Source organism: Vombatus ursinus, unplaced genomic scaffold (genome assembly GCF_900497805.2).
Source record: "Vombatus ursinus unplaced genomic scaffold, bare-nosed wombat genome assembly UNPS02005459.1, whole genome shotgun sequence".
In the NCBI taxonomy this organism is placed as follows: Eukaryota; Metazoa; Chordata; class Mammalia; order Diprotodontia; family Vombatidae; genus Vombatus; species Vombatus ursinus.
Genome location: NW_020945237.1, coordinates 12,353,489 through 12,367,994, shown reverse-complemented (window position 1 = coordinate 12,367,994; position 14,506 = coordinate 12,353,489). Strand labels below are relative to the sequence as shown.

General features: G+C 37.2%; 1 protein-coding gene across 1 annotated transcript in view; it reads left to right on the top strand.

Moving 5' to 3' along the window:
- Window positions 1–14,506, top strand: part of NEBL (nebulette) — a 151,672-nt gene that overhangs the window by 94,625 nt on the left and 42,541 nt on the right. Inside the window, exons 18-23 of the mRNA XM_027847840.1 lie at window positions 417–521; window positions 2,178–2,270; window positions 6,848–6,940; window positions 8,460–8,552; window positions 12,182–12,274; window positions 13,853–13,945. Coding sequence (XP_027703641.1) covers window positions 417–521; window positions 2,178–2,270; window positions 6,848–6,940; window positions 8,460–8,552; window positions 12,182–12,274; window positions 13,853–13,945 — 570 coding nt within the window. The remainder of the gene's footprint in view (window positions 1–416; window positions 522–2,177; window positions 2,271–6,847; window positions 6,941–8,459; window positions 8,553–12,181; window positions 12,275–13,852; window positions 13,946–14,506) is intronic.

Below are 14,506 nucleotides of genomic sequence, written 5' to 3'. Positions count from 1 at the left end.
TTAAACAACTGTCTTTCCCTTCTTCTCTTAAAACCTTAAGGAAGAGGACATTGGCATCTAAGGTCGTGTCATTTTCCAGACTCATGTCCTTAAATTATCTAGAGTGATGGCTAGGTGTGAGAGCCCTCACTGATTATGATTTGAGGTTTGGGGATAAAGGACAAGAATTATTCTAGAAAGATTAGATACAAACCAAGGGAGTGCCTACAGACCCCACCCCACAAAAGATGTTTGTCCTCAGTTAGATAGCCAGTGAGACTTTTTGGAGAATAAAGATGGCACTAAATGTGGAGACTTTTAACTTATTTTATTTTATGACAAGAGCTACTTTGGAATATAATGTCCACATATCAAAGTAGATTTGGGGAAAGTCAACATCATATTAATTTTAAATGTTTCCACTTTTTTAACAAAAGAAAAAATACAAAGATCAAGCAGAGAAAATGCTGACTAACTATTCAACAGTGGCAGATACTCCTGAAATACAGAGAATCAAGACAGCCCAGAAAAACATCAGCACGGTGAGTAGAAAGCATTCCATGTTATTTTTAACAAGGACAGTACATTTTTGCCTTTTGATCTTTTTCTGGCAAAGTCCTACTTGCCATAGCAGGGGTTCTTAACCTGCAGTGCATAGATGGTCCCCTTGGATAGATTTCAGGGGATCTTGGATGAGAAAAAAAATTAACCTCTAATTGAAATAAAGCATTTCCTTCAGTTATTTACCAATATTATTCTGAGAGGGGTCCATAAACCTTCCTGCAATATCACAGAAGTCTATGACACTCACAAAAATATAAAAAATACAAACCTTGTGCTATAGGAATTCCCCCAATACTGTAAAATAATCTTGCAAACAACATGCCATTGGGTGAAACAAGGGGGTACCAGAAACTATGTAAGTATAAAATTTTTACATGTCTTCTAAACCATACGGCAACAGTTATTGACCCTGAGCCTCAAGTGCTCACTGGATTATGGTCAGGTTCTTTACTGCCCAGTGCCATTATGACAGGGTTTCAAGGTGTTACAATTGGGCTGGTCAGAAAGCACTGATCATATTGCTATAAAACAGCGTAGGGTAGGACAACATTATGCAGGGAAAACTTATTCTTTCAAACAACAGCTGTTACTTGTGATAGTAGAAATGAAGTAATCACTTGGTTTCTCTAAGCCTCCAGTTCCTTATTGGTGAAATGAAGGCATTGAACTAGACCTCTGAAGTACCTTTCAGATCTTAACATTTTGTTGATTTTAAGGTTACCCAGTTAAGCAAATACTCATTGTCATCGAGAGTGTTAATTTCAAGGACTTCTAAAGTATTTTCTACTTTCCAAGCAATTGGCAAATTCCCAACACTGATCCTGGTGCACTCATATGTGTGTGTGCTCAGAAACACATTGGTTACATGCTGCCTTTACAGAGGAGATACAAGCAGAGCTCAGTTATCTAAAAAAATCATTTTGGATGCCAGAACTCTGAGAGGAGAAGGGAAAGGGAAATATCTTAGACTTGACCAGGCTCTATGAAATGGAAGCTTCCAGAGACAACTTCTACTGTAGTTGAAATGTCCTTCACTCTGTTCTGCCAGTAAGCTCTGAAATCTCAAACATGGCACAAAGGGGAATAATTTTGTTATGCACATATGCCTTCATTGCAATGTTCCATATTTCTATGGAGGATTGAAAGTGGGAGTGATGGGAAGAGAGGATTCAGGAGGAGGTGGAAAGTTAGGAAAAATAGACTTTGGATTAACTAGGTTTGATTTATGTAAAATTTAATTTAAAGACGAGTAAAGTAGCTATTTGGCTGGGGAATGAGAATTGTTTTGAATTTCATGCTATTTCAGAAAAATGGCTAATAATAGTTTCATGAGTTTTTATGGTATAGGTTTTGATTTCCTCCAAGTATCTTTATAAACATGCCTGGTCTTTGTGAACAGAGGACCTGATTTGACTTTTTTCTCATTAGAGAGAATCAGTTGCAAATAGTTATAATCTGAGTCATGTTTTAATAGTACTGAAGCGTGAGGCTGATGTGAGAGTTTATCTGTGGATTTGGCCTGAAGGCTATTACTATTGTAAAATATGGAAGATTACCTTTCTTTTAGCAAAATTGGTCTAAGGACTTGAAATCTTAATAGGCTGATAGTTATTTTTTCTTCTCTTGTAATAAAGGTGTTTTATAAGAAAGGAGTGGGAGCTGGCACAGCTGTAAAAGAGACCCCAGAGATGGAACGAGTCAAGAAAAATCAGCAGAATATTAGTTCAGTAAGTTCTCAGCAGAATCAGTTATCCTTTTTTTAAAAAGCAAACAGCCAGATAAATGCCTTCAGATTGTTTACTAAACAGATTGGTCTAAAAATTATCACATCCTTCATTTAAATGCTTCTTCATAACATTTCAGAGGTCGAGCACTCGGTATGAAAGCCATGGTGCTTTGCTCCTTTTGAACCAGAGGCAGTGTTTCATTCTGATATCTTATAGTACATAAGAAATATCATTGTAATAACACTGTAATGAAATTTATGATGAGATTTCATCTTTCAGAACAGAATTGTAGCTACGTTGACTCTTTTGCAGCGTAAGGAGGAATTTCAATAGCAATACAACTGCTTGGGGAGGGGAAAGGAAAGATTCCATCGAAAGAATGAATTAAAGGCCTAAACATTTATTTGTTGCATTATCTTCTGGCTTAAATTTTGCAAGAAAAATTCCTTCTCCTTCTTATGACATTGACATTTTCTGGACATGCTTCTCATGGCTTTTTCTTCAAGAGAAAAAGCAATGAACAATTTTGCTCTCTGTTGAGAGGCAGTGTGACGTAGTAGATAGAGGACCAGCTTTGGGGTGAGGAAGACCAGAATTCAAATCCTTCCTCAGATCAATCATAGGGTAGTCACATAAACTATGGGTGGCGTGGCCTAGGCATCACTTGAAGACTCCAAGTTATAGTGATATTTCCGTACTTCCTCTATAGGGAGGGAGTTATAACATTGAGAATTTATGTCCAGACAAATATGTCCTCCCCTCTCCAACCAGCTCCCATCTCATTTCCTTTTGAAAAGAAGAAGGAAAAAAAAAGATGTTTGCAGTGATAGTAACCTTTAATTTCTGTGTAGCATTTTACAATGAATGACAAAGTTAAAAATTTCCAACTATTTCTGGGTCTTCTTTTGTATGTTTAGTTTCAAATAGAAAAGTAAAAAGTGCTGCTATATAAAATGAGAGAGCCAACGTCAGGGGTCTTAGGTATCACCTCTGACACATACCTGTTATGGAAGCCTGAGCCATTCACTTAACCTTCATGTACTCTGATAACTCTTTAATTCCATATTTACAGAGAAGATGACAACTTGCATAAGTGGAGTTTTTTCCATCAATGAAACTGCAAGATCCAGTCTCTATTTCTAGTAATTATTGTGATTAGGATCATTGCTGTTGTCATTATTATTAGTAGTACTGGTAATAATCTTAAAGCTCTTTAATGATTCCTTTGTCCTGCCTTCCTAAACCATATCTCCCAATACACATACTCAGACTATAAATACCTTTAGAGCCCAGGTGGCTTGTAGGCACTCCCTTGGTGTGTCCAGTTTCAAACTGTTCCAATAAATCTGCTACAAGATTGAGTGTAGAGATTGTTAGTCTTTCTATGACCTTCTAAGATAAGAATTATGGAGGTCCTCAGGCATTAAGAGGGGAGACTAGGAAGGACAGTGTAAGAGAAGAGTAAAACTACTCCAGAAATGAACCATCACATACAAATAATTGGGCTAACAGAGGGATACATCATTTGTCAAACAAACTAATGTTCCTTAGGCAGACATCAGTTGGATGCCTAGTAGGAACAGGCAAGCGTAGTGAAATACCTGGTGTCTTTCTGATATAGCACTAGTTTGTCGTTGGGTTCTATCCAGTTTATAAGGAGAGAGAACTGGAGCGTAAGACTAAGGATGGATAAAATAAGTTGCTGTAGGAGAAAAGGCAAAAACACTCGAGGTCAATTTTTTCTAAAATATTTAAAATGTAGGTGAAGGATCTTGATTTCATTATCATAAGGAATGCATGAGTGCATTGAATGAAAAAGAAATATTAAGCACTTATTAGTCCCTCATTAACACATATCTACAGCCGACAGACCAAAACCCAAGACTTAGTAGCTGCCAGAGGACCATAGAGGTTATCTCTGTGTGCTACCTCTAAGGTTAGGTAGCCATTAAGTGTCAGAGGTGCGTTTGAAACGGTTATCCTCACTACAAGCCCAGTACTCATTCCACTATGTTATGTTGTCTCTATGCATGTTAAAAATATGCAAATCTATTTATTATGTCAGAATATTTTAAGCCTTCCTTCACTGACAAGTTTCAGCATCAACATGATGTGTGTATGTGTGTGTATATATGAAATGATATGTCTATTATTTTGATGAGCATAATGAAGCACCAGAGGGATTATTTTAAATGATATTTGGTTTATAATCTAAGAAAAACCACACCAAATGGGACATTATCTTTTATACTGGATCTCAGTGGCATGGAGTAAACAAGTAAAGTCCTATATCTTTTTCTCTGGGCTCTTCCCATAAACTCTGGCTTAGTATTCAAGTGGAAAAGTTACCCTTTGGACATTAACAAACAATGTCAAGTCAAGATATGATTCTCTAACATTGAAAGATCTCGACATTTTCTACCTCTGGGGTAGATGGTCTTTTAAATCATCTAGGTTTCTCAGTTAAGAACTATTCTGGGGGCAGCTAGGTGGCACAGTGGATAGAGCACCGGCCCTGAAGTCAGGAGGACCTGAGTTCAAATCTGGCCTCAGACCAAACACTTGACACGTACTAGCTGTGTGACCATGGGCAAGTCACTTAACCCCAATTGCCTCACTAAAAAAAAACAAAAAACAAACTATTCTGTGAATTTTATGGCTAGTTACACAGGCTCTACGAGCCTATAAAACTAATTGTTTTGGTTTTGGGCCTAATTTTGGTCTTTTAATAATATTACATCTGTAGGTATTCCTGCAGATGCATTATTCCAGAAAAACCCTCGAACCATATCAGGACCTGAATTCCAGCCTCGATTATTCTCAATGGTCCCTGGTGATTTCTAAAGAGTTTTGGCTTGAGTTCGATCTTTGGTAAATTTCCACACACCCCTGTCAAATCCAGCTCATAATTTGTTACAAATATAATATCCCTTTTTTCTCATTCATGTTCTCTCTTATCTCACATACCATGGGCTTTAGACATAACCAAAATACCGCATGATGTGATGGCAACTGAAGTCATTATGCAATTTTATAGCCAACCTCTCATCTCGTGCATAAATGTGTTATCGAGCTGTAACCAATCTCCTTAATCTCATTCTGAATAGAGGCAAATGGGTATTGCAGTGGATGAAGGTCTGCGCCTGGACTCAGGGAAAATCTTAATTAAAATCTGACCTCAGACACTGCATGTGATCTTGGACAAGTCATTTAACCTCTGTTTGCCTCAGTTTCCTCAATTGTAAAATGAGGCTAGTGATAGCACCTACCTCCCAGGGTTGCTGTGAGGACAGAATGAGATAATATTTCTAAAGTGCTTAGCACAATACCTGGCACATAATGGACACTGCTAACTATTATTATTATTATTATTATCATTATTGAATTAATTGCAGGAGGGGAGGAAGTTCTCTTGAATGGAGTTGAAGCTAGGTTTGTAAGTGCCTATTGATGTCTTTGGTAATGTGTACATTTACTTGTTCAAGTGATGAAAGTTGTCTTATTCCCTTTATAGTCTTGGCTTGGCTTGCTATATGTAGGAATATAGCATAAGAGGTTGTTGGTACTTAAAAATTGGTTCCATTTTCTGTTTTTTTCCCCTAGACATTTTATCAGTTTTTCCTTTTCCTTGTTTGGTTCATATTGATGCTGAGTGCTATAGCTCATGCAGACAAGGTTTAAGTAAATTCATAACTAATTCAATTTGACCTTGATCCTCTCAACCTGTCATAATTACTTATTTCCATATCAACAAATTAACAGAGAAACTCATTCTTTTTTCTATAGAAAATAAGAATTGATTTTAAAACTTACCTTTCTATAGGAAAAAAAAGATATTGTCAACATTTTGTAAAAAGTACAAAAAGGAAGATATTTCTCATAGCTATTTAATATGCAAAAATAGACTCATTGCAAATGCTTCTGAACATCAAAAAGTCTGATAAAATTGATTATAAGGTCAGGTAAAATATGTTTGTTTCACATATTCATTCTGATAAAACTCTTAAAATATGCAGTAGGAAACCAGATATAGGTCCATTTATTCATTGAGAGAAGAAATCTTTGCCAGGCATGATGGCACACACATGCTGCTGGGGAGGCTGAGACTGGTAGATTACTTGGTCTTGGTAATTCTACACTTCAATTTGGCTAAAGTCAGTTAGGTGTCTTGGCTAATTCTGGCATCAATGACCAGCATCAGAGGGCCACCAGGGTACCTAAGGAGAGATGAGCTGGAGGAGATTAGAAAAACAGAGGAAGTTAAAGTCTCCATGGAGATCTGTGTTGCAGTAAAGCCCATAAGTGACTGCTGCTTCTTCTAGCTAGGATGACACAGGGAGACCCAGCCTTAAACAAACAACAAAACAAATAAGTGAGCAGACAATTGAATGATGAGGGAAAGGAGTTTTAGAACCATCAGAAAATCTAGAGTCAGTTTTGGACTTATTTGTCATATATTTGGAAATGAACTTTTTAATAACACAAGTAAAATGGAAGAAAAATTTGAAAACATTTGTGAGGCATTGCTTTGGTGAAAAAAAAAAAGCCCAAGATTATATTTTGCATTCCTTACACAGGTGAAATATAAAGAAGAAATAAAGCAGGCAACGACTATCTCAGACCTTCCAGAGCTAAAGAGAGTTAAAGAAAACCAGAAGAACATCAGCAATGTGTGATCCCATTACTATGAGTATTTTTTTCTTTCTGAGCCTTTAATCCTTCATATGCAAAATAGGGATAATAACACTTTTACTGTTCTTCTCATAGGGGTGTTACAACGCAAGAGGTTTGTAAATTAGGAGGTATTTAATGTGAATTATTATGAGGAAAACAAATGTTCCATTGGAATTGCCTATAGTAATATTGCTTTGCTGTTCTAGTTAGTTTTTTTTTTTTAACAGATTGAGGTTACACAGAAATACTTTTATTCTGGTTTCTCTCCATGAAGTAGCCATTTTCTCTAATGAAGGTGCCTGATTGTGCTTTGGATGCAGAAGAGGAAGAGGAGGGCAAATATTGGAAGTTCTGTTGTTCAACCATTCAGTAGCCATTATAGTTCCTCACTTCATTTGTTAAATCAACTTTTCCTCTGTCTCAAACATCAGAGATTTAGAAATTTACTTAAATTTCTGAATTGGTGTGTGTGTGTGTGTGTGTGTGTGCATTTATTTACAGAAAGAAAGAAGAGTGAATAACATTAGACATGTTACAGGGAGCCTGGGCTTTGTCCCAACATTAGGCCCAGGCCCCTGTTGGATAAAACTGTGAAAGAACAAATAAACCACAGCAACCGAATTCCCACTTCAAGAAAGCATTAAGTATTCCTTATGGAATTCATTTTAATGGGATTTTACCTATCGCTATTCTTTGCTTTATTAAAAAAAATCTATACTAATTTCAAGAGCATGCTGTTTAATTCCATAAATTTAAAAAATTAATTAAAATTAAATTGAAAAAAATTGAAAAAAAATAATTTTTTTTTAAAAAGGAGCATGCTGTTTTATGTTTTACTGAGTGCTTAAGCATTCTTTCCTTTTGTGGATTATTTTGGTGTGACAGTGAAAATGTACCAAAAGTTGGTAAGTTTCATCCCTCCAACAGAGTACAACTCCCTTTGCCCAAAGGGGGGGGGGCAAAGTCCCATAATGTCAGGGCATTGGATGGAGCTGTTGAAAGGCAGAATTTTGCAGGCAATGCATTAAGAAGGAAGAGAGAGTGCCGCTGGATTGGTTGTTCACAGCGGAGGCAGGGCTGCATTTGAAAATCTTCTGGGCTATCATGATTCTTTGCATCTAGCAGATACTTGATAAGTGGTTGTTAGATGATGAGGCAGTGATGAATTATTAAGAAGATAGCAAGTAGTAGATGGCTAGGTGTTACTCCAAAAAGTGAGGAAATGGTTGTTTTTTTATATCATCATTGATAGGATGAGGTCCAGAGAATTAACCCACGGATAGCTGGAATTCATAGGGTAGGAACCAAAAAGGAGAAATCGGGAATGTCGGGGCAAATAAAAGCCTAGCAGGTAGAAACATTAGGCGGACAGGAATGCTAATGAGAATTTACTGTAAAATCCCAATGAAAATTTTACTAATGAGCCATAGCCACGTATGTTTTCCTTTTATCTCTACTAAAGTATTATCATATTTTTATTTTGCATACTTAAATGCCTTGTACCCTGTTTCTCAGTTTCAGTATAGAGAGCAGAACTACAAAGCTACCCCTGTTTGCATGACTCCAGAGATCGAGAGAGTGAAGAGGAACCAGGAGCATCTCAGCATGGTGAGTGGTTTGAGACTTTCTTTATCAAAATTTAAAAAAAAAGAGATTTTTTTTTTTTGAAAAATGGTAGTGTGATCAAATCTGATGGTTTGGTTTATGATAGCGTTAGATACTTTGGATTCTACTTTTTTGTTCCTTTAACATCCTGGAGGACCTGAACTAGATGTGAATGAATGAATAAATAACACATTTATTAAGTACGTACTCTGTACTAAGCACTGTGATAAATATTGGGGATTGTTATTGTTTGCCCTTTGTTCTCAAAGAGGACCGCGACATTAGAAAGGTGATGCCATGATTTGCAAGTGAATTGGATGTAAGTGAGGGAGGGCTGTGCAAGGTCACCAGCCTCACTTTTTCCTCTGGAGCCATCTGGATCCAGTGGCAAAGTATAGATCAGGATGACTGGAGATGGCCCCAGAACTGGGGATACAAATAGGAAAAGTAAGATGGTCTTTGCTCCTGAGGAGCTCACATTCTAAGGGAAGGAGACAAGTTATAAAAGAAAGGTCAGCTAGAGGTCAGAAGGAAAGGTCTATAAGGCTAAAGGTGTAGCAAAGGGGCATATGGCAAGGCCCAGGGGTCCTTAGGTTCACCAGTAGATCAGATAATAGTTCCAGAGGTCTGTAGTGTGTAGGCTGGCAAGGTCCCGTGACCCTCCAACTCACTGGAAGGGACAGAATTGGTCACTCCCACCTTATTCTTGCTTTGTAAACAATCAAACATCCTGGATGGATTCTAGGCTGCCTGGGTCAGGGTTAAGGAATAAAGATCCAGGGGAGGGTACCCATGGTGATGGCACTTCCGAGCCATCCTGATATTTTTAAATACATGCTATCTCTCTTGACTGGAGCTAATGTTGTGATGTAATAGTTTTGGAGTTGGAGTTAGGTCTAGATCAGATTCCACCTACAGGCAGTTAGTAGCTATGTGATCATGAGCCATTCCCAAACCCTCAGAGCTTCAGTTTCTTTATATATAAAGTGAAGATAACAATACCTGTACTACCTACTCAAAGAGTTGTCCTGAGGAAAATGCTTTGCAAACCATGAAGTGCTATCTATATAAATGTTATTATTGAGGAATACACCAAGGTGGAGGAGAGAATCATTGCTATCAGGTATTTATAGGAGAATTGATTTTTTAGCTTCTCTGGAGAAAGTGTTTCCACGTTGATTGATGTCCTAGAGAATAGTGTTTAGACAAATGAAAAAGAAAGTGAATTCGAATGCAAAATCATGGCCCCTCCACAGCTGGAAAATCCTGTGCAGTTCAGGTCCTAGCACTGAGAGACCTAATGAGAATTATCAAGGGAGAGTGAGGGATTTTAAATATGGACCAGAATAGATCAGAGCTTATTTTTCTCTGAAGAGTCAGGGTGGTGATGAGCCATGATAGTAGTGTATGGAATCATGAAGGGGATGTGTAACTTGAACACGGACTTAAAAAAAAACAAACAAGCCATGCAGTATACTAGCACCAGAGTGCATGGCTTGCAGTTTGGAAGAGGAGAGTTTAAGGCAAATAAAATAGCTTTAGAATATACTAGTCCAAGAGGCAATATAGGAGGAGTATATCAATAGTTTAACAAAAAAAGGGAAGATAAAATCATTGAATCCCAGAATCTGACAGTTGGAAATTGCGTCTAGTCCACCAAGTAGTTGACCAAGAATCCCCTCTACAATGTTCCCAACAATCGGTCATCTAATTTTGGCTTGGATATCTCCATTGAGGAAGAATGTACTATCTCCCAAGGCTGCCCATTCCAATTTTGGATACATCAAATACTTAAGATTTTTTTTCTTTATAACCAACTTAAATTTGCTTCTTAGTAATGTCTACTTATTACCCCTAATTCTGTCCTGTAGGACCAAACATCATAACACTAATCCCTCTTCAACATGGTAGTCCTTCATATACTTGAAAGCTATCCTCTCCCCCTTCCTTCAAAAAACCAAAAATACCATGGGACTTTTTTTTTCTAACTGGATCTTCCAATATTTGTCCTTTCCAGATTATATGGCCCTCCTATATGTGAGACTGTCCCAAGAACACACAATGGCCTTCTCCCTCTAGATAATACACATGTGAATGACATCTGAGTTATAGCTTTCACCATAACATTTATCTTGATCCTATTTCTGTGAAATAGATTGGTACAGGGAGAATTAGCTTCATAAGTGAGGGATAGACAGATGCATACAAGAGACTGAGACAGAGAAAGACACAGAAATGGAGACAAAAAGAGCCACAGAGAAAGGAAATGATAGAAAAGAATAGAAAATAAAATGATTTTCAAAAATTGCCTATCTGAGAACTTTGGTTCTAGTACCAACTGATTCCAAGTCCTTTTATTCTCTCCATTTGACTGCAATGGCTTCTTTTAAACATTTCCTTTATAATGTGCTACCTTCCATTTTCATTAATGTTATTTATAGAGTTTGCATTCTCTTCAGTATTGACCTTTAAGGAATTTATCAAAAAATTGTATCTTTTGGGTGAAAAAGGAATAGTTTAAAATGACAGGTGGGCCAGAGTTGTTTAAGCAATGTGTCTACATCAGGGATGGGGCTCCTGTGGCCTCAAGGCCTCATATGGCCCTCTAAATCCTCAAGTGTGGCCCTTTGACTGAATCCAAACATCATGGAACAAATCCCCTTAATAAAAGGATTTGTTCTGTAAAACTTGGATTCAGTCAAAAGGCTGCACCCAAGGACCTAGAAGTTCACATATGGCCTCGAGGCTGCAGGTTCCCCACCCTTACATTAATGAGACTACTTTAGAGTTAAATAATTTATATTATTGTTGTTCAGTCATTTTCAGTCACGTCCAACTCTTTGTGATCCCATTTAGGGTTTTCTTGGCAAAGATACTAGAATGATTTGCCATTTCCTTCTCCATCTCACTTTACAAATGAGGAAACTGGGCAAACAGGGTTAAGTGACTTGCCCAGAGTCACACAGCTAGTAAGTGTCTGAGTTTGGATTTGAACTCAGAAAGATGAGTCTTGCTGACCCAGGCCCAGTGCTCTATCTACTCCACCATCTAGCTACCTGACTAATTTATATAAGATATGGGAAAAAAAACCAGGTTTTAAAATTTGAATTAAATTTGCATACATCTACATATGCATGTATTATATATCAGTACTGAACACTTTATCTGGCATATACTAAGTGCTTAAATGCTTGTTTACCAACTGATTGAATGGTCTCCACTGTGGCATAGTGAATAATGCACTGGATGAGCAGTCAGGAAGACTCTAGTTCACTTACTGGGTGTTCCTAGACAAGTCCCTTAAACTTTTTTGGCCTCAGTTTCCTAATCTGTAAAATGAGTCATAATAATAGCGACTATCACCAGGGTTGTTGTAAGGATCAAATGAGTATAAATATGTCTTTAAAGCATTTTGCAAACCTTAAGGCATATGTGAATGCTGCCTATTATTATTTATTATATACACATACCTCTAAATACACATACACTCACACAAATGCATGGTATCTCTGTATGGTTTGTTTTGACTATGAAGATTCATTGTCCTCATTGCACTATTATCTTAGCTTCCAAGACCACATCTCATGGTTTCTCGAACATTTGCTAACACTGATGCCTTATGCACCACACAGGTGAAATACCGAGGAGAAACCAAATGTGCCACATCCATTTCTGACCCGCCAGAGCTGAAGAGGGTTAAAGAAAACCAGAGGAACATCAGCAATGTGTGATCTGGCTAGAAACATTTCCCCTCCATGAATTGTCACATGTGATCTATTTAAGTGAAAGAATTGGGTTTACCAGGGTGATGTAACACAAAGATGGTGGTGTGCATTCAAGAAAATGGCCTTAAAACATAACTACAGAGGGCAGCCATGTTTCTCTATTGCTCTAGTTGATACATGATTTTATATAATAATACTTGGCTGTCCTTAGGCCTTGACTTTATTTCTACTCACATGGATTCTCTGCCCTCCTTCCCCTCCAAACCCCAACCAAAAAGGTTGGTAGCTTTCTTAAGCAGCTATCGCCACTGTCATCACAGTATCTTTTTACCACATGTATAGCTGGATCTTCCCAGAACTCTAACTTGCCTCTCTCTTGCCCAAACAATCTACTCACAATTGTCATTTCTCTCATGGGGGCTGCCATTATGCGGTTGTTTATTTTCTTTGACTCAGGATCCAGGCTAGAGATTCATAAATCTTATGCATAGGTGAAGGAGAGTGGCTTGTTTTAGGAAAGAAGATAGTAGAGGGACTGTGTTATCACTAAAAAATCTTTACCATGGTCCATTTGATTCCCTCCAATTTTCATAAACCACGAATGTACCTGACAGTCTTTAAATTCATTTAAAGTCACTAATATCCATTATATCCTTTTTAAATCTTTTTTTATATCCTTTTTTTGGGAGGCATTTGGGGTTAAGTGACTTGCCCAGGGTCACATAGCTAGTAAGTATCTGAGGCCATATTTAAACTTGGGTCCTCCTGACTCCAGGGTCAGTGCTTTATCCACTGTGCCACCTAGCTGCCCTCTACTATGTTCTTTTGACCCACGGGTTTTGAAATATATTATCTTCCTAGGAATCTTTGATTCTTTGAAAATCATTTGGAAAATTATATTTAAAACATCATATTATTGAATATATTTTCTAATAACTAAAGTTTTGAAGAGTGACTCTCTTCTTACCCATATATCTGGCTTCACCCTACGTGGCCTCTGTTTCCTCTCAATAAAGAGCAGAGGAAATGGTGATGAAAAAATAAATAGCTATAAATATTACTATATACTTATAGCTATATTAAATAACTATAAGTATTCAAAAAGTCTCATGCCCTTCATGGATCATGTAGGGAGAGGGATCTGTTTAAAGTCATTCCTTATTCAAAGTTCCTCCTCTGTAACTGATTGCTTATAATCCACTGCAAAATGGTGCTGTTATAGACAGTGACAATTGCAAAAGGTACCTTTAATTACCATTCAGGGAAAAATCATTCTATGAACATTCTTATGGAATAAAGCATTTTGTGATTAAATATAATATGCTTTTTAGCTTCGCTATGACATGCGCACATGAGGAGTGCATCCACATACACATGGGCATGTTATAACAGCTGCTGTGGGAATTAAGAATCCAAATAGACAATGATTTATGATTCTGACGTGTGTCTGCCTCAACCAGAAGCTTTCCTTTTTAACTTTCCTCGATGGTCCTCTGAAAGCAAATAACTTAATGTTGTCTGTTCACGGCTTGGTTAAATTAATGTTCAGAACCTTCTTTTTGTTCCATAAAATAATAGGTCCATTATAAGGGACAGCTGGGCAGAGCAACTGCCGTAAGTGTCACTCCAGAGATGGAAAGAGTCAAGAGGAATCAAGAAAATATTAGCTCGGCAAGTTGTGCTTTGAAATATTTCTTTTTAAAAAATAAAACAGTATTTCCAATTTCCCCAAATGTAAGCATAGAGCTGGAACTAAAATTAAGTAATCCTTTCTTACTGCTTACTTTTTAAAAAGTTTTGAATTTATATGAGTATGTTGTTTTAAAGAACATTAAATTATATGCATGTGATAGAGCCTCAGATGAAGTCTCCTAAATGAAATCAGTAATATCTCCAGAGTTCAGCCTAAGAACATGCGATGCGATGTTTGCATACATGAAACATACATATGTATGATGTACTATAGGTCTTCATAGATACATTCGCATGTGGATATATGTGTCAAGAAGACATAATAGAAAGCCAAGCAATGGCTTCATGGTTCAAGCTCATAAAATAGATGATATTAGGACTGTAAGATCCTAGTTAGTTTGTTGAACTAAAGCATGAGCCCGTTACTTGGCGCTTTGAATATGTCTCCTTGATTCTTCCTTTATGTATCTTAAACGCAGTGTAGCTATACTATACACACATATATGGTAAGTGTAACATATACAGAGAAAAGAGAATTTA